This window comes from Schistocerca americana, chromosome X, assembly GCF_021461395.2.
Source record: "Schistocerca americana isolate TAMUIC-IGC-003095 chromosome X, iqSchAmer2.1, whole genome shotgun sequence".
NCBI lineage: Eukaryota > Metazoa > Arthropoda > Insecta > Orthoptera > Acrididae > Schistocerca > Schistocerca americana.
In genome coordinates this window covers 766,583,699-766,607,439 of record NC_060130.1, presented here as the reverse complement: position 1 = coordinate 766,607,439, position 23,741 = coordinate 766,583,699, and the positions used below count along the sequence as shown (strand labels likewise).

The 23,741-nt window shown below is 44.5% G+C and overlaps 1 protein-coding gene across 1 annotated transcript in view; it reads left to right on the top strand.

Moving 5' to 3' along the window:
• Window positions 1–23,741, top strand: part of LOC124555752 — a 166,596-nt gene that overhangs the window by 76,930 nt on the left and 65,925 nt on the right. The window contains exons 8-11 of the mRNA XM_047129775.1: window positions 5,788–6,087; window positions 7,918–8,013; window positions 11,187–11,500; window positions 22,738–22,862. Coding sequence (XP_046985731.1) covers window positions 5,788–6,087; window positions 7,918–8,013; window positions 11,187–11,500; window positions 22,738–22,862 — 835 coding nt within the window. The remainder of the gene's footprint in view (window positions 1–5,787; window positions 6,088–7,917; window positions 8,014–11,186; window positions 11,501–22,737; window positions 22,863–23,741) is intronic.

Below are 23,741 nucleotides of genomic sequence, written 5' to 3'. Positions count from 1 at the left end.
TGCAGCGCAGCGCGCGTTTTTGTAACTTCACAGGTTCAAATGGGACCGCGCAAATTGCGACGCGACGCGACTGGGACGCGGCACGCGCCTGCGCCAGGTCGCGCGGCCTTGTGGTTGAGGCACAGTTTCTCGCCGCGCGTCGCGCTTGCCTCGCAAGGCGGGGAGTGGAAAAGTAGCCCGGCCATATGCTCACATTGGAACGGCGCATATCAGCATTGGTAGTATTGCCAATACGATAAATTTTGCCTTACTGTGTACTGGATTTTATTGCCTTTGGGTAGCTCCAGCTTTCTTCGTTAGCACGTTATACTTTTCTGTTATTTATATCTGCATAGTTTTGTTTTGTTTTTCTTCTGTCAAGAAAAATGTATACTTCAGTAACTGATGAGCCATTGGCCGCTGGAATTGCACCATATGCCTCCACGATGTTTTCAGATCGCAAGAAGGGACAGAGGGTAGTGAATAAGAAAGCAAGGAATATTATAAATCATGTGATTAAGAATCAAGGCAGGAAAGTAAAGCAAGGTTATATTCTCGCTGCTAGTAAGCTAGCGTATCTGTACGATCTGTTACAAAAATTTAGAAAGGGATAATCTCCACAGGTGTGATCCCTTTGTGCTTGTGGTAAAAAGCGTCCAAGATCTGAAGTATAGAAGTTTCACTGTGATTACTCTGATATGGATGTAATAATGTAATACGACACACTGTACTACATGCATGTGAACAACATATTTCCACTGCAAGCTAGAAATATTCGAAAAGCAGTCACAAATAACAATGTTTTAATTGGTTCGCCTTGATGAGAAAAAGCATTTCAATTGTTGCATGGACATTATCAGCATTAATAAATTAATTATACAACAACAGGCTACACAAATGAAGAAAATAGTCGGTATTATTACGAAAGTACGAATATCCTAAAAGAGTGTTATGATTAGATATATTTAATTTGTTGAAATGTGCTGCTAACAAAGGCAGATCTACTTTCATGACAATGTTTTTCGAACTCTATCTCACTAGCTTGTGCATTCCTGTCGCGCGCATTATCCTTCGCTGCTGACAATACACTGACAATTGTGTTGTGCGACAGATCAATTGTTTATTTTTCTCAATAACAACTATTTTATTCGCGATCACGCATTGTCAGTTTGGCAAGCCCTAGGTGAGTAAACAGTATCTGGCATGTGCCTATCATTCCGCCTGAAGGAACGCTCGTCATTATTTTAATACTGCTCAGATCAAGAGAAGGAATAAAATCCTTTGGTAAATTTCCATTCCAGTCGCTCAGTGTTAAAAATACGATGGGTTACGGGGATTCCACCAAAATTCCAACAGAATTGCCAATCTGTTTTTGTGTGAGTTGTTAACCTTTTCTCATTCGAAGAAGCATCACCATTTATGTGTAAAGGCCACATTTCTCTTGGTGACTGGTTTAATTGTACTTCCTTTGTCACAGTGTAATTTGCCAAACTCATCTCACAGCAGCTATTGAGACAGAATTCCGAAACGGAGGGCCTCATTAAACAAGTAATTGGCAATCACAGAGCTCAATAGCTTACGAAAAACCTCATAGTATCGGTTTCCAGTAACATAAAAGAAGAAATTTCATGTTTATTTTCATACTAGGAAGCTCCTGTTTCGCTAGCTGTCGATAACTCTTAAAACATTACAGTCACTGGAGTGAAATAAATAAAAAAGTAAGTATAAGTAGTGATATATCGCCATAGATGAGAAATTTCCGTATGTTTAATAATTGGCAAAACACTCTCCTCTTTGTGTGCTATCATTCGCCAAACTTTCGTTTCGATGTCTCGAGCGGTTTAGGAGATACGAGAGATGTTGCGAGTATTTCATTCTCGCGGGCGTGAGATCGGAAGTGAGCGCGCTACATGGGATCAATTTTCTCGAGATCGGAGGCAGATAGAGATCTCCTCCCAAGTCTAAACAAAAATTCAGCATGTTAGCTAAATTTCATACCCAGCAACATATGGTTTAATACGCACCAAACCAAAAACCATAGCGACCCCTAATTTTCGTTGCAAACTTTTTGAGTTTTGCGTAGTGTCTTACTAAAATGTGTACATCACAGTAAGAAAGCCGGCCGCGGTGGTCTAGCGGTTCTAGGCGCGCAGTCCGGAACCGCGCGACTGCTACGGTCGCAGGTTCGAATCCTGCCTCGGGCATGGATGTGTGTGATGTCCTTAGGTTAGTTAGGTTTAAGTAGTTCTAAGTTCTAGGGGACTGATGACCACAGTAGTTAAGTCCCATAGTGCTCAGAGCCATTTGAACCATTTTTGAACAGTAAGAAGGTCATTAGCGAGGTGATCGGCACTTCGTCACGAAGCTGACATATAACGTTACAAGTAAGGTAAAAATCATATATTTTCAGTTTCTGTAAAATCGTTTGAGAAAGATAAGAGGTTGCGCGCGCTTCGGTTCAGTCAGCGCAGAGCGTCGCCAGTCGGCTCGTGCGAAGTATGGTGTACGCGTCGCAATATGCGCTGGACCCGCGCGACCCGTGCGGCACGTGCGTGTCTCGCTGTAGTGTCGTGTCACGTCACACGTGCTATACGCGTCTCAATTTGCGCCTAGCCTAACAGCGTTCTCGGCAAAGAAAAATGGACCATACGCATTTTCCCATGAAACTGCACAAAACACATTAAATTTTGAAGAATTTCTCTCATGTCGTACAATCTATGTGGTTGTTTCGTACTTCATATTCTCCCATTATGACTGTTCACCTTTCCATTTAAATGGAATGCTGCCACTAAACACTAAGCGTGGAAGAAAACTGTCGTCCTCCATATTGGCAAGAACGAAATTACAGAACGCCACACGTTGTTGGTCACCTTCACGAAGAGCTTGCAGTAGCTGAATTATGTACGGTTTCATGTGTAAACGACGACGCAACACACGCCAAGCGTACATCGAGGACATGAGCTGTCGAGCTGCACAATGAACGGATTTCTGCGGCCTCCTTGCGAAACTACGGTGGTTGCGTTCGGCGTGTGTGTAAGAAACTCGGGGACTGCCCGGCGATTTGCCTTTGCACAAACAACCTGTTTCTCGGAATTGTTCATGCCACCGTTTAATGCTCTGTGCTGTAGGAGGATCCACACCATACCTAGTACGAAAGTCACGCTGAACAGTTATTACTGAACCGCACCGCGCAAAACGTAGAACACATAACGCTTTCTGTTGTCCCAACATCATTTTTACGAGAACTGAAGTGGGCGCACACTGGTGCTACCTAGCGGGAACCAAACAAAACTCCAGAGTTTGCTCTTTCCAACAGTACGTTGTTCACACACATGTCTCAGATAACATAATAGTTGCGATTTTTTAAGCAGGTGTTGATAGATGTGAAAATTACCGAACCATCAGTTTAATAAGTCACGGCTGCAAAATACTGACGCGAATTCTTTTCATACGAATGGAAAAACTGGTAGAAGCCGACCTCGGGGAAGATCAGTTTGGATTCCGTAGAAATATTGGAACACGTGAGGCAATACTGACTCTACGACTTATCTTAGAAGATAGATTAAGGAAAGGAAAATCTACTTTTCTAGCATTTGTATAGAGAAAGCTTTTGACAATGCTGGCTGGAATACTCTCTTTCAAATTCTGAAGGTGGTAGGGGTAAAATACAGGGAGCGAAAGGCTATTTACAATTCGTACAGAAACCAGATGGCCGTTATAAGAGTCGAGGGGCATGAAAGGGAAGCAGTGGTTGGGAAGGGAGTGAAACGGGGTTGTAGCCTATCCCCGATGTTATTCAATCTGTATATTGAGCAAGCAGTAAAGGAAACAAAAGAAAAATTCGGAGTAGGAATTAAAATCCACGGGGAAGAAATAAAAACTTTGAGGTTCGCCGATGATATTGTAATTCTGTCAGAGACAGCAAAGGACCTAGAAGAGCAGCTGAACGGAATGGACAGTGTCTTGAAAGGACGATATAAGATGAACATCAACAAAAGCAAAACGAGGATAATGGAATGTTGTCGAATTAAGTCGGGTGATGCTGAGGGAATTAGATTAGGAAATGAGACACTTAAAGTAGTAAAGGAGTTTTACTATTTGGGGACCAAAATAACTGATGATGGTCGAAGTAGAGAGGATATAAAATGTAGACTGGCAATGGCAAGGAAAGCGTTTCTGAAGAAGAAAAATTTGATAACATTGAGTATAGATTTAATTGTCAGGAAGTCGTTTCTGAAAGTATTTGTATGGAGTGTAGCCATGTATGGAAGTGAAACATGAGCGATAAATAGCCGGCCGCGGTGGTCTAGCGGTTCTAGGCGCGCAGTCCGGAACCGCGCGACTGCTACGGTCGCAGGTTCGAATCCTGCCTCGGGCATGGCTGTGTGTGATGTCCTTAGGTTAGTTAGGTTTAAGTAGTTCTAAGTTCTAGGGGACTGATGACCACAGATGTTAAGTCCCATAGTGCTCAGAGCCATTTGAACCATTTGAGCGATAAATAGTTTGGACAAGAAGAGAATAGAAGCTTTCGAAATGTGGTGCTACAGAAGAATGCTGAAGATTAGATGGGTAGATCACATAACTAAGGAGGAGGTATTGAACAAAATTGGGGAGAAGAGGAGTTCGTGGCACAACTTGACTAGAAGAAGGGATCGGTTGGTAGGACATGTTCTGAGGCATCAAGGGATCACCAACTTAGTATTGGAGGGCAGCGTGGAGGGTAAAAATCGTAGAGGGAGACCAAGGGATGAATACACTAAACAGATTCAGAAGGATGTAGGTTGCATTAGGTCCTGGGAGATGATGAAGCTTGCACAGGATAGAGTAGCATGGAGAGCTCCTAACAACCCTACCACAACAAAGGTAAAAGTTAATTATGATTGTAGTGTTGCTCACGCTGCTAAATATTGCATTTTTGGGCAACAACAAAGTTACATTATGTGGCAGGTGTCATTAGAGCACAGTTAATAAAGTCATTTCATGAAATATTGGATAAATTAGGCACTCATCTTTTCGTGTTTCCCACGCTGGTCTCGTTGGTCTCGTTGTGAACTCATGGCTCAATCGTCGAAAATCTAGGTAGTGATGATTCCAAGCTCGGATGCAAAGAGGCCTAGGTGTTATTCTGCGATATTCATAAGTTTTATAGATGTGTTTCATAAACCATTCTTGGAGATAAACTTTTGCAAGTTAAGACAATGGTGATGTAAAAAAAGTAATCGGCACTCTGAATTTAAGTTACACTTATTTTTTATTACTTTTGTTGCAATATCTCGTAACTCACAAAACATCACTTCACAATATAAAAAACATACTTGAAATATCTTCCTCACTGTTAAAGTTCAGATTTTATAAACTGACTACAATTTGCGTCTTTTCAACATGACGACCAAGACTTGACTCTCTAATAACCGCTTACGCGCCCAAAAATCAGAGTTACAAGTACGTCAAAGATCATAGTGACAAAAGAAAGAATACACATAAGAATAATATCATTGCAATATAAGCATATCGATGTATCAAAGCACTTCTACATTAATGAAATCAAATCTGAATGTTGTCTCAGAAATATGTTAACTACTTTACAGAAACACAGTACAATATTGCTGGTATCGAGAGGTTGAGGTGAGGTGCCGTAATGATTACGTAATTCAAGTACCATTACAAGCTGCATCAAACCAGTCTCAGGACTGAAGACCACATCAACAACAACGATTTTTTAAATTCGGATGATTCTTTTGATACACCCCGTATTTTTCGTGTATATAGCGAATCCCGTTGTAAAGGTAGAATGCTTTTCTTTTGCAGCTCGAGGAAGCGAGTTCCCCGACAACTCGGTGACGCAGCACCTGTTCGCGGACGGCAGGCGGCCGGACACGGCGTTTCAGCGGTACCGGAACAGCCGTCTGGGCGGCGACTTCCAGACGGAGATCACGGGCCGCACGCTGAGCGAGTGCCTGGATGACTGCCTGCGCCAGGCCAGCTTCCAGTGCCGCTCCGCCGTCTACAGCGACCGCTTCCGCATCTGCCGCCTCAGCCGTTACAACCAGCGCGACGGGCTGCGCATCATATACGACGCCGATTACGATTACTACGAAAATCTCATGAGTCAGTAAACAGTGCATCACAGTTACCACTTTTAAGTAACTCGACGACTCATCTTTAACGCTTACGCGCATGTCTCAAAGAGCAGACACTGTAGATGATGCATAGCTGTACGAAATAATTAGAAATTAATTCGCTGAATGCGAATTCCTTGACATTAGCTTTATTAGGTAATACATCTATTACACAGTACTGATATACAGGGTGAAAAATATTTAAACCGACAAACTCTGGGAGGTTGTAGGGGACATCAAAACAAATATTTTTCCCTGATGTCATTTTTTCCTATGAGGATTATTTAAACCAGTGGAGGCCGTATTACGCTCTTCAGTTGTTAGAGGCCGTATTACGCTCTTCAGCTGTAGGCAACTGCTGTCCACCAGTGTAGTAGTGCATTGTCTCTTATTACTAATGGAGCGATACACCTGGAGTGAGTACGCTGATACGGTTGGTGCGTACTACGTAGCGCACCACAACGGACGAGCTGCACAGCAGGTTTATCAACAACAATATCCTAATCGCCGTATCCCGCATCATACTACCTTTGCTGCTGTGTACCAACGTCTGCGTGAGACCGGGACATTTAGCAGATTACCTGGACAGGGACGCCGTCGCACGGTAAGAACGCTGCAATTTGAGGAAGCTGTCTTGCAGCATGTGGAGCGGGATCCTTCAATCAGCACTCGTGCAATTGCACGTAACATGGGGACGAATCAGGCGAATGTAAGAACAGTCCTTCGAGAGCAATTGTTACGTCCATTTCACTTACAGCGTGTCCACAACCTGGAACCAGTAGATTATCCACCCAGAGCACAGTTTTCGCAGTGGTACCTGGAACAGTGTGAAATGCACCCTACATTTCCATCCTCTGTGTTGTTTACCGACGAAGCTACGTTCGGGCGTGATGGAGTCTTCAATGTGCACAGTTCGCATGTTTGGAGTTGAGATAACCCACATGCCATAGTTACTAGCGCTAATCAAGTGCGGTTCTTCGTTAATGTGTGGGTCGGTGTTGTTGGGGACTGTTTATTGGGCCGTATCTGCTACCTAGTCTATTATATGGCAGGCACTATTACAATTTTCTCGCCAGAGCATTGCCAAAATTGCTGGAAGACGTCCCGCTCCCTATAAGACAACGCATCTGGTTCCAACATGACGGGGCGCCAGCACATTTCAGTCGTCGTGTGCGTCGATTCCTGGACCGACCGTTCCCAGAAACGTGGATTGGCAGAGGTGGTCCTGTATCATGGCCTGCTCGATCCCCAGATATGTCCCCTATGGACTTTTTTGTGTGGGGAGAGATGCGCAACCTTGTTTACGCAACTCCTGTTGCATCAGAAGAGGATCTGGTTGCCCGGATAGTAGCAGCAGCAGGAACAATTCAGGATACTCCTAGGGTTTTTGCCCGTGTCAGACAGAACATGATCCGACGGTGTAACTTTTGTTTACGTGTCAATGGAGGCATTTTTGAAAATCTACTGTAATTGAAATTGGTTTGTGTTAATGTGTTGTCTCTTGGTCATAAAAAAAATGCAAAATTGTTTGTTGGTTTAATTAATTTGCCGCCAGAGAAATCTTCCTCTACCGGTTTAAATACTCCTCATAGGAAAAAATGACATTAGGGAAAAATATTTGTTTTGATGTCCCCTACAACCTCCCAGAGTTTGTCGGTTTAAATACTTTTCACCCTGTATACAGGGCCAGCTAAAATTTTCATATCACTTTTGGGTGGTAGATCTTTACCTAATACAGCTGATGTCAAGAAATTCTCATTCAAGGGATTAATTTCGAATATTCTTTAACAATCGTTGGCCGAAACTGTCTCTGTTTCAGATCCTTATATTGGCGATGCGCCAGGACCTAGCTACCGTCCTGATCCCCTTGGCCAGGATTCGAATCACCACGGGCGGCCACCTTACAATGCCTACCGTAAGTGCCATCCTAATAGTAAATTATGTCGTATTATAGAGTAAATAAGTCTTTATTTACTTACATTCGCGACTTATTCGTTAGATAAGGTGATTAATCCCACGTTGAAACTTTCTGGTAGATTAAAACTGTGTGCTGGACCGAGACACGAACTCGGGACCTCCGCCTATCGCGGCCAAGTGCTCTACCAAATGAGCTACCCAAGCACGACTCACGACCTGTCCTCACTGCCTCAATTCTGCCAGTACCTCGTCTCCACTTTCCAAACTTCACAGAAGCTCTTCTGCGAACCTTGCAGAACTAGCACTCCTGGAAGAAAGGATATTGCAGAGACATGGCTTAGCCACATCCTGGGGGATGTTTCCAGAATGAGATTGTCACTCTTCAGCGGAGCTTCTGTGAAGTCTGGATAGTAGGAGACGAGGTACTGGCAGAACTGAAGCTGTGAGGACGGCTCCTGAATCTAATGGAACATCCTTGGGATGAGTTAGATCGTCGTCTTCGCTCCAGACGCCAGCGTCCAACAGCGCTCCCTTCTCTGGCTTCTGCTGTAGAGTAAGAATGGGCTGCCATTCCTCCACAGACATTCACACACCTCATTAAAAATGTCCCCAGCAGAGTTCAAGCCGACATAAAGGCGAATGTTGGACACACGACTTATTAACATGCACTAATAAGTGTCTCAAATGGTTCAAATGGCTCTAATCACCATGGGACTTAACATCTGAGGTCATCAGTCCCCTAGACTTTGAACTCCTTAAACCTAACTAACCTAAGGACAGCACACACATCCATGCCCGAAGCAGGATGCGAACCTGCGGCCGTAGCAGCAGCGCTGTTCCGGACTGAAGCGCCTAGAACCGCTTGGCCACAGCGGCCACTGCAGTACTCCAAACAAGGCGATTAATACATTGGACTAGTATATGAGATTAGTGGGAGTCAAACGCCGTTCAATCAGATTTAGGGTTTCAGTGATTTCCCTAAATAGCTTTAGGAGAATACGTGGATGGTTCTATTGAAAAGGCTACGGCTAACTGGCTTTCCCTTCCTCCTCCAGCTTATCTCTGTATCGGGGATTCTAAACTTTACCCTCCTTCTTATCCTGTGTCGCAGTTACGCCACAAAGAGAGGATGAAGTAGCAGTCACTCTGAAAGATAAAGTCTTGCCAGGACTATGTAACCACAATATTAGTATCATTTTTTTCTTGTTAACAACTCTATTTTGATGGATTTGTTTTTCATAATGGGTAGCTGCCTTCCTTTCCTGTTCATGAGAGTTTAAGTTTTCTTCCATATATTTCTATAGGAGGTTGAAATGGCTCTGAGTACTATGGGACTTAACTTCTGAGGTCATCAGTCCCCTAGAACTTAGAACTACCTAAACCTAACTAACCAAAGGACAGCACACACTTCCATGCCCGAGGCAGGATTCGAACCTGCGCCGGCCGGGGTGGCCGATCGGTTCTAGGCGCTACAGTTCGGAACAGTGCGACCGCTACGGTCGCAGGTTCGAATCCTGCCTCGGGCATGGATGTCCTTATGTTAGTTAGGTTTAAGTACGGGGGTATCCACAAAGTACATTACGTTTTGGAATTAAAAATAAATAAAGTATTGGAAATTTTTTTTATTATATACAGAAGAAAGCCACACTTAAATACTACTTTTCTACATAGTTGCCATTTAAATTAAGGCACTTATCGTAGCGATGGACGAGCATGGAAATTCCTTCATCGTAAAATTCGGCCGCCTGCGCCTTCAACCACGTGGTTACCTTTTCTTGAAGCTGTGCGTCGTCATCAAAACGCTGCATAGCCAACTATTTCTTCATTGCTGGGAATAAGTGGAAGTCGCTCGGTGCCAGGTCGGGACTGTACGGCGGATGAGGAAACAACTCCCACTTAAAAGATTCAAGAACTTCACGAGTCGCGTTTGCCGTGTGGGCCCGGACGTTGTCGTGAATTAGCAAGATCTTTGAGCCCAACTTTCCCGTGCGCTTGTTGTGTATTGCTCTTCTGAGGTTGTGCAAAGTTTTGCAATACCTTTGAGAGTTTATTGTAGTGCCTCTTTCCAGGAAATCCACAAAAATCACACCTTTTCTGTCCCAAAAGACAGTCGCCATCACCTTCCTTGCCGACATTGTCTGCATGCATTTCTTGGGTTTTTGGGGGGAATTTGTGTGCCTCCACAGCATTGACTGCAATTTTGTCTCGCAGTTCACATGCTTAACCCATGTTTCGTCACCAGTAACGATGCGATCGAGTACTGAGTCGCCATCTTTCTCGTAAGCGTCCAAAAACGTTAACGCTGCAGCCATTCGCTAATTTTTGTGAATTTCTGTCAAGATTTTTGGTATCCATCTTGCACAAAACTTGTGGTAACCAAGCCTTTCGGTAATGATTTCGTGCAACAAACTTCGTGAAATTTGTGGAAAACTCATAGAGAGTTCCGTTATTGTGAAATTACGGTTTTCACGGACCGCGGCATCGACTTTTTCGACAAGTTCGGCAGTCACTATGCTGGGTCTTCCACTTCGCTCTTCGTCGTGAACGTTAGTTCGGCCATTTTTAAATTTTATGACCCATTGACGCACTCCACCTTCAGTGATTATGTTGTCCCCATACACTTCACAAAGCTGCCGATAGATTTCAATCGGTGTACAGTTTTTTGCAGTCAGAAACCTTATTACAGCAGGCACTTCACACTTCGCGGCATTTTCAATTAACGCTTTCACAGTAACTCAACGGAGTACAGCACGAACCTCTCACTAGCACGGCAGGATGCCGACTGAGCGGCGGAATGCCATGACACCAAGATGGCCGCGCTAGCCCCGCCCCTAACGGACACAAACGAAAACGTAGTGTACTTTGTGGATAGCCCTCGTACTTCTAAGTTCTAGGGGACTTATGACCTCAGAAGTTAAGTCCCATAGTGCTCAGAGTCATTTGAACCATTATGATTCGAACCTGCGACCATAGCAGCAGCGCGGTTCCGGACTGAAGCACCTAGAAACGCTCGGCGACAGCGGCCGGCCGAGGAATAAGTGTGGATACTTTTGATCAGATAGTGTAGCTAGGTAAAAAGAAAGGGGTCTCGCCTTCTAGTTCTGACAGACTGTAGCTGTCGAGTTGCTCTTCTAATGTAATGCAGTGTAATAAATGCTCTGTTTGGGACAGCTGGCGGACCTGGATACTCTCCTCCACACGGAGGCTACGGAGGGTACGGTGGCTACGGCGGAGGCGGCGGTGGCGGAAGCGGCGGCGGTGGCTACCCGGGCCCAGGGGGGCACTACGGCGCCAGCGGCGGCGGCGGCGGCGGCGGCTACGGCAGCTACCCCGGGCCTGCCGGGCCTCCGGGTCCGCCCCTGCCTCCCGTACCGCCGGTGCCGCCCTACGCCACAGCCGGGGACGCCGTCTACGGCGGCGGTCCGCCCCCGGGACGACCGCCCTTCACTGCACCTCGCTGCGACGAGGGAGACAGCTTCAGACAAGTAATCTTCTCTTCTTCGTCGCGGCATACGCCGCACATTACAAAAATTGATCGTAATTGTATGTGTGAGGGAGCGCATGATCGATGTACACTGTACTGTTTTGCAGTTTGATTTGCAAAACAAGTATACACTGTACTGATTGAATTTTCTCATGTTCAGAAATGAGAAGGAGCGATCTGTTTCACTTGGTAAAAAAAACTTTCTACAGCCAAGATCGCGTAACTACTTCTTTATTATCGGCAACTGGTTTCTATAGACTTTGCTGTCGCCACGCGGGATTAGCCGAGCGGTCTCAGGCGCTGCAGTCGTGGACTGTGCGGCTGATCCCGGCGGAGGTTCGAGTCCTCCCTCGGGCATGGGTGTGTGTGTTTGTCCTTAGGATAATTTAGGTTAAGTAGTGTGTAAGCTTAGGGGCTGATGACCTTAGCAGTTAAGTCCCATAAGATTTCACACACATTTGAACATTTGAACTTTGCTGTCATATTCTGGTCTTCAAAACTTTTTGTTGCAAAACGCATTCATTGTGAGCTGGAAACTCCAGCCAAGTTGTCATATTAGTGGAGAAAATGTAGCACATGATACAAAGGTTTGTAAGAAATAAAATATTTACAATCAAAAAGCACCTTGTGCACATGACTATGCCTATACATGTAGCGTTCATACGAGGGTAATCCTAAAAGTAAGGTCTCCTATTTTTTTATAAATACATAGACCTGTTTATTTCTACAATGGTTTACATCAATTTACAACGTGAATGTTCAAATGTGTGGGAAATATTATGGGACTTAACTGCTAAGGTCGTCAGTCCCTAAGCTTACACACTACTTAACCTAAAGTATCCTAAGGACAAACACACACACTCATGACCGAGGGAGGACCCGAACCTCCGCCGGGACGAGCCGCACAATCCATGACTGCAGCGCCTCCTAGACCGCTCGGCTAATCCCGCGCGGCTTACAACTTGAACATTTAGCTATTTTTCAACATAATCACCATTTCTGTCGATGCATTTTTGTAGACGATGTGGCAGATTTTGTATGCCCATGTCATACCAGCTCACCGCCATGCTGTTCAGAAAGTTATATTAGAGTAAATATGAACCTCTTCATTCACCTCGTCGTCGGAGCTGAATCGCTGGGACCACAATGAACGCAGACAGGTACTGTGAGACTCAATCGGGCAATTCAGAACCGGAGAAGAGGAATGTTGAGCAAGGGCGTACACATTCTCCATGACAACGCTCGCCCACACATCGCTCGGCAAACCGTTGCACTCCTGCAACAATTTCAGTGGAACGTAATCACCCACCCACCCTATAGTCCTGACTTGGCGCCAGTGACTATCACCTGTTCCCTAGGTTAAAAGAACATTTGGCCGGAAAGCGATTCAGCTCCGACGACGAGGTGAAACAAGAGGTTCATAACTTTCTAAAAGGCGTGGCGGCGAGCTGGTATGACATGGGCATACAAAAACTGCCACAGCGTCTACAAAAATGCATCGACAGAAATAGTGATTATAATGATTATGTCGAACAATAGCTAAATGTTCAAGCTGTAAACAGGTCTATGTACTTATAAAAAGTAGGAGACCTTACTTTTGGGATTACCCTCGTAGATAACTGTTAAGTGCAAAAATCACAATACACAGTAGAATGCATAATAGAACACCTGTTTACGTTAGCTTGACATGTTCCATTCATTGATCTTTGGTCAAGAAAACGAAAATTACGGCAACTACGCCTATCACTTCATTAATGGCAGGCAGAAGCAGAAACAATGGAGGTAGTTTCCTTGTTCAGTTACCTCGGCTCCCAGATTTCTGCTGATGGTGACTGCAGCCACGAAATCAGGAGACGCTTGTTACTTGACAGAAAGGCAGCGTTCTACCTTGATAATGTTTTAAGGAGTAGAGACATAACTTTAATAACAAAGATCCGTTTAGTAAGAGGTGTGGTCCTTCCCGTTGTGATGCACAACAAGAAAGACTGAACGGCATAGAATAGATATCTTCGAATAGTGGTGTTGGAGGAAACTTCTTAAAGTTCCATGGACCGCAAAGAGAACGAATAGGTCAGCACTACAGCAAAAAAAACCAGACTGCTCCTTGGAAGGTTTGATACCGAAACAAAAAGTAGCCTACCTTGGGCACATTATTAGAAAACATGATTCGCTGGAAAAGACGTTAATATTGGGGAAGATCGGAGGCACAAGGAGAAGTGGGCTACAAAGGATGAAATGGATTGATAGCATCGCAAAAGTAATGGATTCAACCAGGAAAGTCCGCGGGAGAAAGTAAAGGACAGAATAAATTGGCGTGCCTTAGTTCATGGGGTCACGGAGGGCAATAACCGACTAAATGAACAGAGAGAGAGAGATCATTCACGCAGGATACCAAGACCACCAAAACCCTGTAGCAACATTCCAGAAACTGCACTCAAAATGCTTTTTTTTCATATGTGGAAGGTGTTAATTCACCTAAGGCTGTACCTAGAAACCGTAGATAGGTGGGTTCGGGGTACCTACTGTCACCTCCACACATCACCCTGGAAACTAACTCAGAAAAATCACCCTGCTAATGGGTTGGACCCTGCATACAGTATTACCTATACCCAAGGGTCAGCAATAAATTATGTCTCGTAGTGCCAACTGAGAAAACGCAACGCCATGTAAGATCCAAGATGCTCAGACCCGCCCACTGACTATCCCCAGTTTCCCAAGATTCACAGTCAGTTCCTGTGCAATCCATCTAACGAGCTGTTGCCAAGGACCGTGCGAGTTACCTCTACCATACATCTGTGCTGTTGTTATCCACATGTATGTGAATGAAAAGCCCACGGATAACTTAACTGCTGAACGTTGTGTGGGTGCCTACTAAAAGGAAGGAAAGAAAATTAAGATTTAATGTACCGTCGACGACGAGGTCATTAGAATAGGAGCACAAGCTCTAACTGGCGAAGGATTGGGTAGGAAACCGGCCATGTCATTTCCAGCGGAACGATCGTGGCATTTACCTTACGCGATGTAAGAAAAACATCGAAAGCCTACATCTAGATGGTCGGAAGGGAATTAATACTGCTGTCCTCCCGAAGGCCACTCCAGTGTGCGATCTCTCTCGGTCTTCTGCCTATCGACTTCATCACAGTTAAGAAAAGCTTTTAGATACTAACGAAACCCGAAATAAGAGTAACACATCACCTCAAACGGGTGCATCAGCATGCAAGTCAAGCACAGAATACAGTAACAAGTGCTGTCGACAAGGGATCTCAGATCGATTCCATATTCCTAGATTTCCAGAAGGCTTTTGATACCGTTCCTCACAAACAACCATTAATCAAATTGCGTGCATATGGAGTATCGTGTCAGTTGTGTGGCTGGATTCGTGATTTCCTCTCAGAAAGGTCATAGTTCGTAGTGATAGACGGTAAATCATCGAGTAGAACAGAAGTGATATCTGGCGTTCCGCAAGGTAGTGTCATAGGCCCTCTGCTGTTCCTGATTTATATAAATGATCTAGGTGATAATCTGAGCAGCCCCCTTAGATTGTTTGCAGCTGACGCTGTAATTTACCGTCTAGTAAAATCATCAGACGATCAATTCCACTTACAAAATGATCTAGAGAGAATTTCTACATGGGTCGAAAAGTGGCAATTAGCACTAAACAATGAAAAGTGCGAGGTCATCCACATGGATACTAAAATAAATCCGATAAATTTTGGGTATACGATAAATCTCACAAATCTAAGGGCTGTCAATTCGACTAAATACCTAGGAATTACAATTACGAGCAACTTAAATTGGAAAGATCACATAGATAATATTGTGGGGAAGGCGAAACAAAGACTGCCCTTTGTTGGCAGAACACTTAGAAGATGCGACAAACCCAATAAAGAGACAGCCTACATTACACTTGTCCGTCCTCTGCTGGAATATAGCTGCGCGCTATGGGATCCTTACCGGGTAGGATTGACGGAGGACTTCGAAAAAGTGCAAAGAAGGGCAGCTCGTTTCGTGTTATCGCGCAATAGGGTTGAGAGTGTCACTGATATGATACGCGAGTTGGGGTGGCAGTCACTGAAACAAAGGCGGTTTTCTTTGCGGAGAGATATATTTACGAAATTTCAATCACCAACTTTCTCTTCCGAATGCGTAAGTATTTTGTTGACACGCACCTACGTAGGGAGAAATGATCATCATAACAAAATAAGAGAAATCAGAGCTCGAACGGAAAGATTTAGGTGTTCCTTTTTCCCACGCGCCATTCGAGAGTGGAATGGTCGAGAAGTAGTATGAAAGTGGTTCGATGAACCGTCTGCCAGGCACTTAAATGTGAATTGCAGAGTAACCATGTAGATGTAGGTGGATGAAAACGTATTTACCAGCATCATCGTCACTGAAAGAAAAACACCAAATCATTAAACAGAAACACAAAACGATGGGTCAAAAGCCATTGGGACATCATTACCAGTGTAGACTGATGACTCCAAAGGTAACAAATCCAGGGAAATAAAGGAGGTGGCCAGAGGAAACAAACCAGTCCCTCCTGTGAATGATTCAATGATATACGTTTGCAGTCAGTAGAAAGAGAAAAACGTAGACATAGAATAACCTAAACAATAAACAGCCTTGATAGTATAGTGAAACATAAATTCGAAAACTTCAACTATCACAGAGAGGGCCATTATGACTTTGTTTCCAACACACCCACACACATTTAGAGGCACGAATACCCTTGTGCTAAGAGGTTACAGTCTCCACTAAAAGGCAAACTTACACCGAAGAGGGCTAACGGTGGTGTACCCGTTTGTGTTGAACATATCACACTTTGCTTTTCCCCCTCACAACCAAGCAATCGCTGTAATAGTGTACTTGCTATACAAGGTAATGCTATGTTTTCTATGCCTGCTTCCTAACGACACTGTAAAGATTCGCACAGGGCTCATAGCGTACTCCCCATCCGTTCCTCGTCTGTTGGAACTTTCATACTTATAATGTACGATGGGAAGTCAATTATTATCCGCAATTTAGTTATATTTTTGTTTATTTTGGTAGTGCTGTCGTTTTACGTTGATGACGCATGCTTTGTTTATTTGTTGTTGTATCTTTGCAATTTTCAAGCTGCTAGGTTAGTTTCGTTACCGCTGCCGTGCTGTTAATCATGGCTGCTCCGCTGTCTATTTGCACCAAAGAAGAGCAACGTTCAGTGATCCGTTTTTTGTGGTGGGAAGACTTTCGGCACACTACGGGAACAGTGTTTTGCCACAACGGAGTGTCTACGAATGGATTGAAAAATTCCGAAATGGTCGCACAAGTGTTACGCACGATGAAGGAACCGGACGACCGACCATTGAGCGTTCACGTGAAATGATTCTCTTAGGCAGACGATTAACTGTTGACGAAGTGGCACATCGTGTGCAAATTAGTCACGGTTCTACCTACGAAATCATCCACAACAGACTTGTGTTTCATAAAGTTTGTGCAAGATGGGTCCCAAAACAACTCACGCAGTTGCATAAACAAACGCGCTTGGACATCTGCAAAAAACATATGGATCGCTATGGTAACGAAGGGGACAACTTCTTAGACTGGATCATTAATCCAAATTCGCCGTGCAAGAAAAAGTTCAAGACCCAACCGTCCGCAGGAAAATAGATGCTTACGGTGTTTTGGGACGCACAAGGTCCAGTACTGGAACATTATGGGGAAAGAGCACAACAATAAACAGTGTACGTTACAGTGAGAGGCTTACTGCCAGGCTAAAGCCTGCAATTCGAAGCAAACACCGAGGACTGCTGTCAAAAGGTGTTGCGTTGTTGCACGACAATTCCCGTCCACATACTGCTGCCCACATTGCTGAAACGCTCCAGAAACTCAAATTTGAAGTACTGGATCATCCTCCATATAGTCCCGATCTTGCCCCTACTGACTATCACTTGTCTGGTCCACTCAAACAGGTACTGAGGGGCCGTCGACTTTCCTCAGTGAAAGAAGCGGTGCATTCCTGGCTCGCAGCTCAACCGAGAACCTTCTTTTATGAGGGCATCAGGAAGCTTGTACAAAGATGGACCAAGTTCGTTGAAACGCAAGGAGACTATGTCGAAAAATGACCTTCTTGCAAGTTTCTTATTTGGTTACAATAAAATTTTATAACAACTTTGCGGATAATAATTGACTTACCCTCGTATTATGAAGCTCAGTTACAATGTTTCCAAGAGACAGAACTGTTAAGAAGCTGAGGTTTTCAGAGGCCCTTTATGGTCGGGAGAACACAATTGGATACTGATACATGCTTCATCTCTACCAATTATCAGTTAGTATGTTCCTTGGCGAAAATCAGTGGACAATGGTCGACACGTTTCCCTCCAGTGATTCTTTCCCGGTAAGGATACACTAACCAGATCGATTAGTGCCTGAAAATTAGGTGTACAAATGAATGTTCAGCAAGGCTAATTGGGTGCTATACAGACAACCGGCTGTAATAGCGTCCGAGATTGTGTGGCTCGCATAATGAATGGGATTCACCACCTCGCTGATGCCTCCATTACACTATCCTGATGCCTCCATTACACTATCTTCGGGCCAAAGGCAATATTTTCCTCCGTGGAGTGAAGAGTGTAATTCAGCACTCAAGGACAGATGTGCAGCTATGAGAAGGTTCAAATGCCAGCTAACTACAAAGAACCTTCCAGTGTTTCTGGTGGTCAGGACAAAGGCCTTACGACCCACTGATGAGAACAATAATAGGTCATACCAAGCATTCATGAACCAAATCAATCATTCCTCTAGCGAAAATGTTTTGTTGACATCCACCTACGTACGGAGAAATGATCATCATAATAAAATAAGAGAAATCAGAGCTCGAACGGAAAGATTTAGGTGTTTCGTTTTCCCACGCGCCATTCGAGAGTGGAATGGCAGAGAATTAGTATGAAAATGGTTCGATAAACCCTCTGCCAGGCGCTTAAGTGTGAATTGCGGAGTAACTATGTAGATGTAGATGTAGCACCATACGAGTATGGGAAACTGTCAGAAGGGGTTCCAGAAATGGCAGCCTGGAACCTGTAGTAGCTATATTAAAAGAGGGTCGTCTTCAGACAACATCAAAGGACATTAGTCGAAAAATGGTGCAACATTTCACCAAGAGTACCACCACTGGCTTCCTGGATACAGCATACTGTTGTCATGGGTGATCACGGAGAGAATGACGAGGAGGGGGAGGGCGAGGTTAAATTCAGAGCCAACAATTTCGAGTTTTTTAACTACTTCTTCTCTATCTGTGTGCCAATTTCAACACTGGCTGAGGCTCATTATTCAGCACTCAGTTATAGCGGAATCAAATACAGCATACTGTGTATCTTGACTATAAATCAGAGGAAAGCATTCTAGATATTGTTAATAAAATATGGCTAGAAGTACAGCATCTTAGTTGGAATCAGCAATACGCAGGTTATTATAACAGGTTACGTTAAATAATTTTAAATTTAAAGTAAGTTTGTAGTATATGCCCAACCTGGGCAATGCCACAGTGTAGCGACACGTGGATGTTCGGTTATGTTGGATCGGTATCCACATCACAGGCAGCTAAGTCGGAGCGAACCACTTCCATGGGATGCACGCTTGCCAGACTCTCCAACAAAGAGTAGCTGTGTGTGCGTGGGGGGCGGGGGGGGGGGCTTTTAACTGTTCTCGTCTTTTCAGTTTATCTGTTTTCTGTTTTATGAATGAAGGACAGTATTTTAAGTTTTAAATATTCATTGAGGATCCTGGACTTACGATAACTTCTCAGTTTTTGTGGTTGCCATACCTAAGCAACGCACCGAGCGAGGTGGCGCAGAGGTTAAACACTGGACTTGCATTCGGGAGGACGACGGTTCAATCCCGCGTCCGGCCATCCTGATTTAGGTTTTCCGTGATTTCCCTAAATCGCTCCAGGCAAATGCCGGGATGGTTCCTTTCAAAGGGCACGGCCGACTTCCTTCCCCGTCCTTCCCTAATCCGATGAGACCGATGACCTCGCCGTCTGGTCTCCTTCCCCAAAACAACCCAAAGCCCTAAGCAACGTGAGTAACATCTCGCAACAATACACGTTGACTGGTGGGACTGTTTAGCAGACTGCTACCTTCTTTCGCCTCGGAAGGATCAGCACTAGACACAAGCATTCATTAAGAAAAAACATACGCGTATCAAAGTTAACAAATTGACGAAGACCTAATGACACAGAACTCGAAAAAACAAAAAGGTACGACAAAATAAAAACATTTCATTTGTTATAAAGCACGCGTGAATATATAAATCATTACCTCTTGCAAATTTCTCCTCGATTACACAATATTCACTAACGTCAAAATCAGTGACTGACGAACTCCAATGTGCTCTTTACCAACAACGAATTTCGAATCCACATGAGCAGGAGTCGGTAAATGGGGTAGAATGCTCCAAATTTTTAGGTGTACATATTGATGAAAACTTGAACTGGAAGAAGTGTGTTACTAAGCTTCTCAAACAATTAGATTCAGCTACTTTTGCTTTTTGTATGATTACTAACATTGGAAACAAACGTATCAGCCTCCTGACATAGTTTGCATATTTCCATTCAATAATGTCTCACTTAATAATTTTCTGGGGTAACTCATCACTTAGAAAGAAAGTATTGATTACATAAAGGCGAGTAGTAAGAACTATATGAGGTGTTCACCCACGAACGTCATGAAGCTACCTCTTCAGCGAGGTAGGCGTTTTAACTGCGACGTCACAATACATACACTCCTGGAAATGGAAAAAAGAACACATTGACACCGGTGTGTCAGACCCACCACACTTGCTCCGGACGCTGCGAGAGGGCTGTACAAGCAATGATCACACGCACGACACAGCGGACACACCAGGAACCGCGGTGTTGGCCGTCGAATGGCGCTAGCTGCGCAGCATTTGTGCACCGCCGCCGTCAGTGTCAGCCAGTTTGCCGTGGCATACGGAGCTCCATCGCAGTCTTTAACACTGGTAGCATGCCGCGACAGCGTGGACGTGAACCGTATGTGCAGTTGACGGACTTTGAGCGAGGGCGTATAGTGGGCATGCGGGAGGCCGGGTGGACGTACCGCCGAATTGCTCAACACGTGGGGCGTGAGGTCTCCACAGTACATCAATGTTGTCGCCAGTGGTCGACGGAAGGTGCACGTGCCCATCGACCTGGGACCGGACCGCAGCGACGCACGGATGCACGCCAAGACCGTAGGATCCTACGCAGTGCCGTAGGGGACCGCACCGCCACTTCCCAGCAAATTAGGGACACTGTTGCTCCTGGGGTATCGGCGAGGACCATTCGCAACCGTCTCCATGAAGCTGGGCTACGGTCCCGCACACCGTTAGGCCGTCTTCCGCTCACGCCCCAACATCGTGCAGCCCGCCTCCAGTGGTGTCGCGACAGGCGTGAATGGAGGGACGAATAGAGACGTGTCGTCTTCAGCGATGAGAGTCGCTTCTGCCTTGGTACCAATGATGGTCGTATGCGTGTTTGGCGCCGTGCAGGTGAGCGCCACAATCAGGACTGCATACGACCGAGGCACACAGGGCCAACACCCGGCATCATGGTGTGGGGAGCGATCTCCTACACTGGCCGTACACCACTGGTGATCGTCGAGGGGACACTGAATAGTGCACGGTACATCCAAACCGTCATCGAACCCATCGTTCTACCATTCCTAGACCGGCAAGGGAACTTGCTGTTCCAACAGGACAATGCACGTCCGCATGTATCCCGTGCCACCCAACGTGCTCTAGAAGGTGTAAGTCAACTACCCTGGCCAGCAAGATCTCCGGATCTGTCCCCATTGAGCATGTTTGGGACTGGATGAAGCGTCGTCTCACGCGGTCTGCACGTCCAGCACGAACGCTGGTCCAACTGAGGCGCCAGGTGGAAATGGCATGGCAAGCCGTTCCACAGGACTACATCCAGCATCTCTACGATCGTCTCCATGGGAGAATAGCAGCCTGCATTGCTGCGAAAGGTGGATATACACTGTACTAGTGCCGACATTGTGCATGCTCTGTTGCCTGTGTCTATGTGCCTGTGGTTCTGTCAGTGTGATCATGTGATGTATCTGACCCCAGGAATGTGTCAATAAAGTTTCCCCTTCCTGGGACAATGAATTCACGGTGTTCTTATTTCAATTTCCAGGAGTGTATTTTCGCTAATGAAATTCGTCATAAGAAATCCATCACAATTAGAGAAGAATTATGTTGCACATACCTACAATACTAGAGGGAAAAATGACCTTTATTACCCATTGTTAAAATTGTCTGTGGCTCAGAGAGGAGTTGAATACGCAGCAATAAAAATTTTTGATCATTTGTCCAATAGCATGAAATGTTGACAGGTAGCGAAGCAAGTTTTAACCCCATTTTAAAATCATTTCTCTTGGAGTTAAGTGTAATTGCATGAGTAGGAATAAGATGATAATGTGTTCGTTAATGTTAACACTAATCATGTATACGTATCCTGTAAACTGACTCCTTCCATATCATTTCGATAAAAGAATCGTTCAAATGATCTATGGAACATGTAACTAGCTAACTAATTAATTAAAACTAAGACTGCAAACAATGAGTACGTATCGTAGAAATTATAAGACCACTCATCAAAGTCTGGTATTATGCACGAATAAAGTGTATTCTCAACTCCAAAGGGCAAATACTGATGAGCGACAGAAAATTAGCAATACTGACAATATTTTTTTAATGTGTACCCCCATTCTTATTAACTAGCTAATAGTCACGATTCTCTTTTGAGTTCATCATTAAGTTAAAGCAAGAACAGTTGCGAACCAGTGATCGAACCGTGTGGGATTCCCATTGTAATTTCTCCCTTTGTACAATATGTGACGTCTTTCTGTATATTACTCGAATAGCCTCGGGTGTATTGTACTGGTACGACCTTTTTTTAGTAACCATCTCGAAATACATATTTTACTAATGTTAGTGCCATTATCTTCGGCCAAGCTAATCATACACATGCTGTTACTATATTTAGTGAAATACTGAAAATTGTATCCCAAGATCCTACAACATTTGGCCGTTGGTGCAAATGTCAAACATAGCCATCCATCAAACATTGTTCCTTGGAGAGCATCGCACATCAGCTGCATGTTCTGGAAGGGAAAGAAATTTTTTTGCTTCGTACCTAAAAATTATTGCATTAGTATTAAGAATAACGATATCCATAAACCGACTGTTGTTTCTCAGGTGGGCGTTCGTCTGCGCATGAGACGACAGTTTATACGGAGGTTTGTGTCGGCGCCGTCACTTCCGGTCTGTGAGCGAGAATGTGCCGAAGCGAGAGATTTCATCTGTCGGGCGTTCAACTTCAGGTAATGAAAATTTTCTCCTTTAGTAAATCCTAGAATTTGTAGAAGCTACTAAATACATTGACTTACTGTTAACCACTAGCAGTGACAGCCTGACAGTGTAATTACCGGTAACATTACCTACTTACATCTTACCTACTTACAACGCAAGCCATCTTACGGTATCTGGTGAAGGGTGCTTTATGTACCACTGTTACATTCACCCGCAACCCCCCTTTTGTTTATTCCAGTCGCGAATATTTCGCGGGAAGGATGATTTCCTTAAGCCTCCGTTTGGCCTCAAATCTTCATGGTCTTTGTGCAAGAAATTCACAATGTCCAGCGAAAAAGTTCTCGTTCTCAAAACTAAATTAATATCTCGAAAATTAAGATAGAGACGAGTGCAACAAAATGTATGTTTACTGTGAAAGCTGTAAGAATTTTAAACAAAAGTTATATGGAAATTTCGAAATTGTTCGAAAAGCTGCTAACAGATGGCGATGGACGCTGTGCAGCTCGTACAGTATCAGTCCTCTGCAAGCAGTCTTTGCAATCACATCGCAATCTTTTCTATATGTGCACCACTCGCCATATGGAGGTGGCGCAAAAGAATAATTAAATTTGCCATCACATCTTTTAGTGTCACAACGGAAGTTGATTCAGGGGTCACACAGATCGCCGACTCAAGCTCGTCCAGAGTGGTGATATGGTTCCGCTCGACAGTGTCTTTCAACGTGCCTCACAAGAAGCAGTCATAAGAGGTCAGATCGGGTGGATATGGAGGCCAATCCATCCCTGCGCCAGTAAATTTACTATAATCCAACACAGTGACTCTATTCCCGAAGAATTCATCGAGAAAGCGAAGCGCATGTTCGGTGCGATGTGGTCTGGCCCCATCTTGCA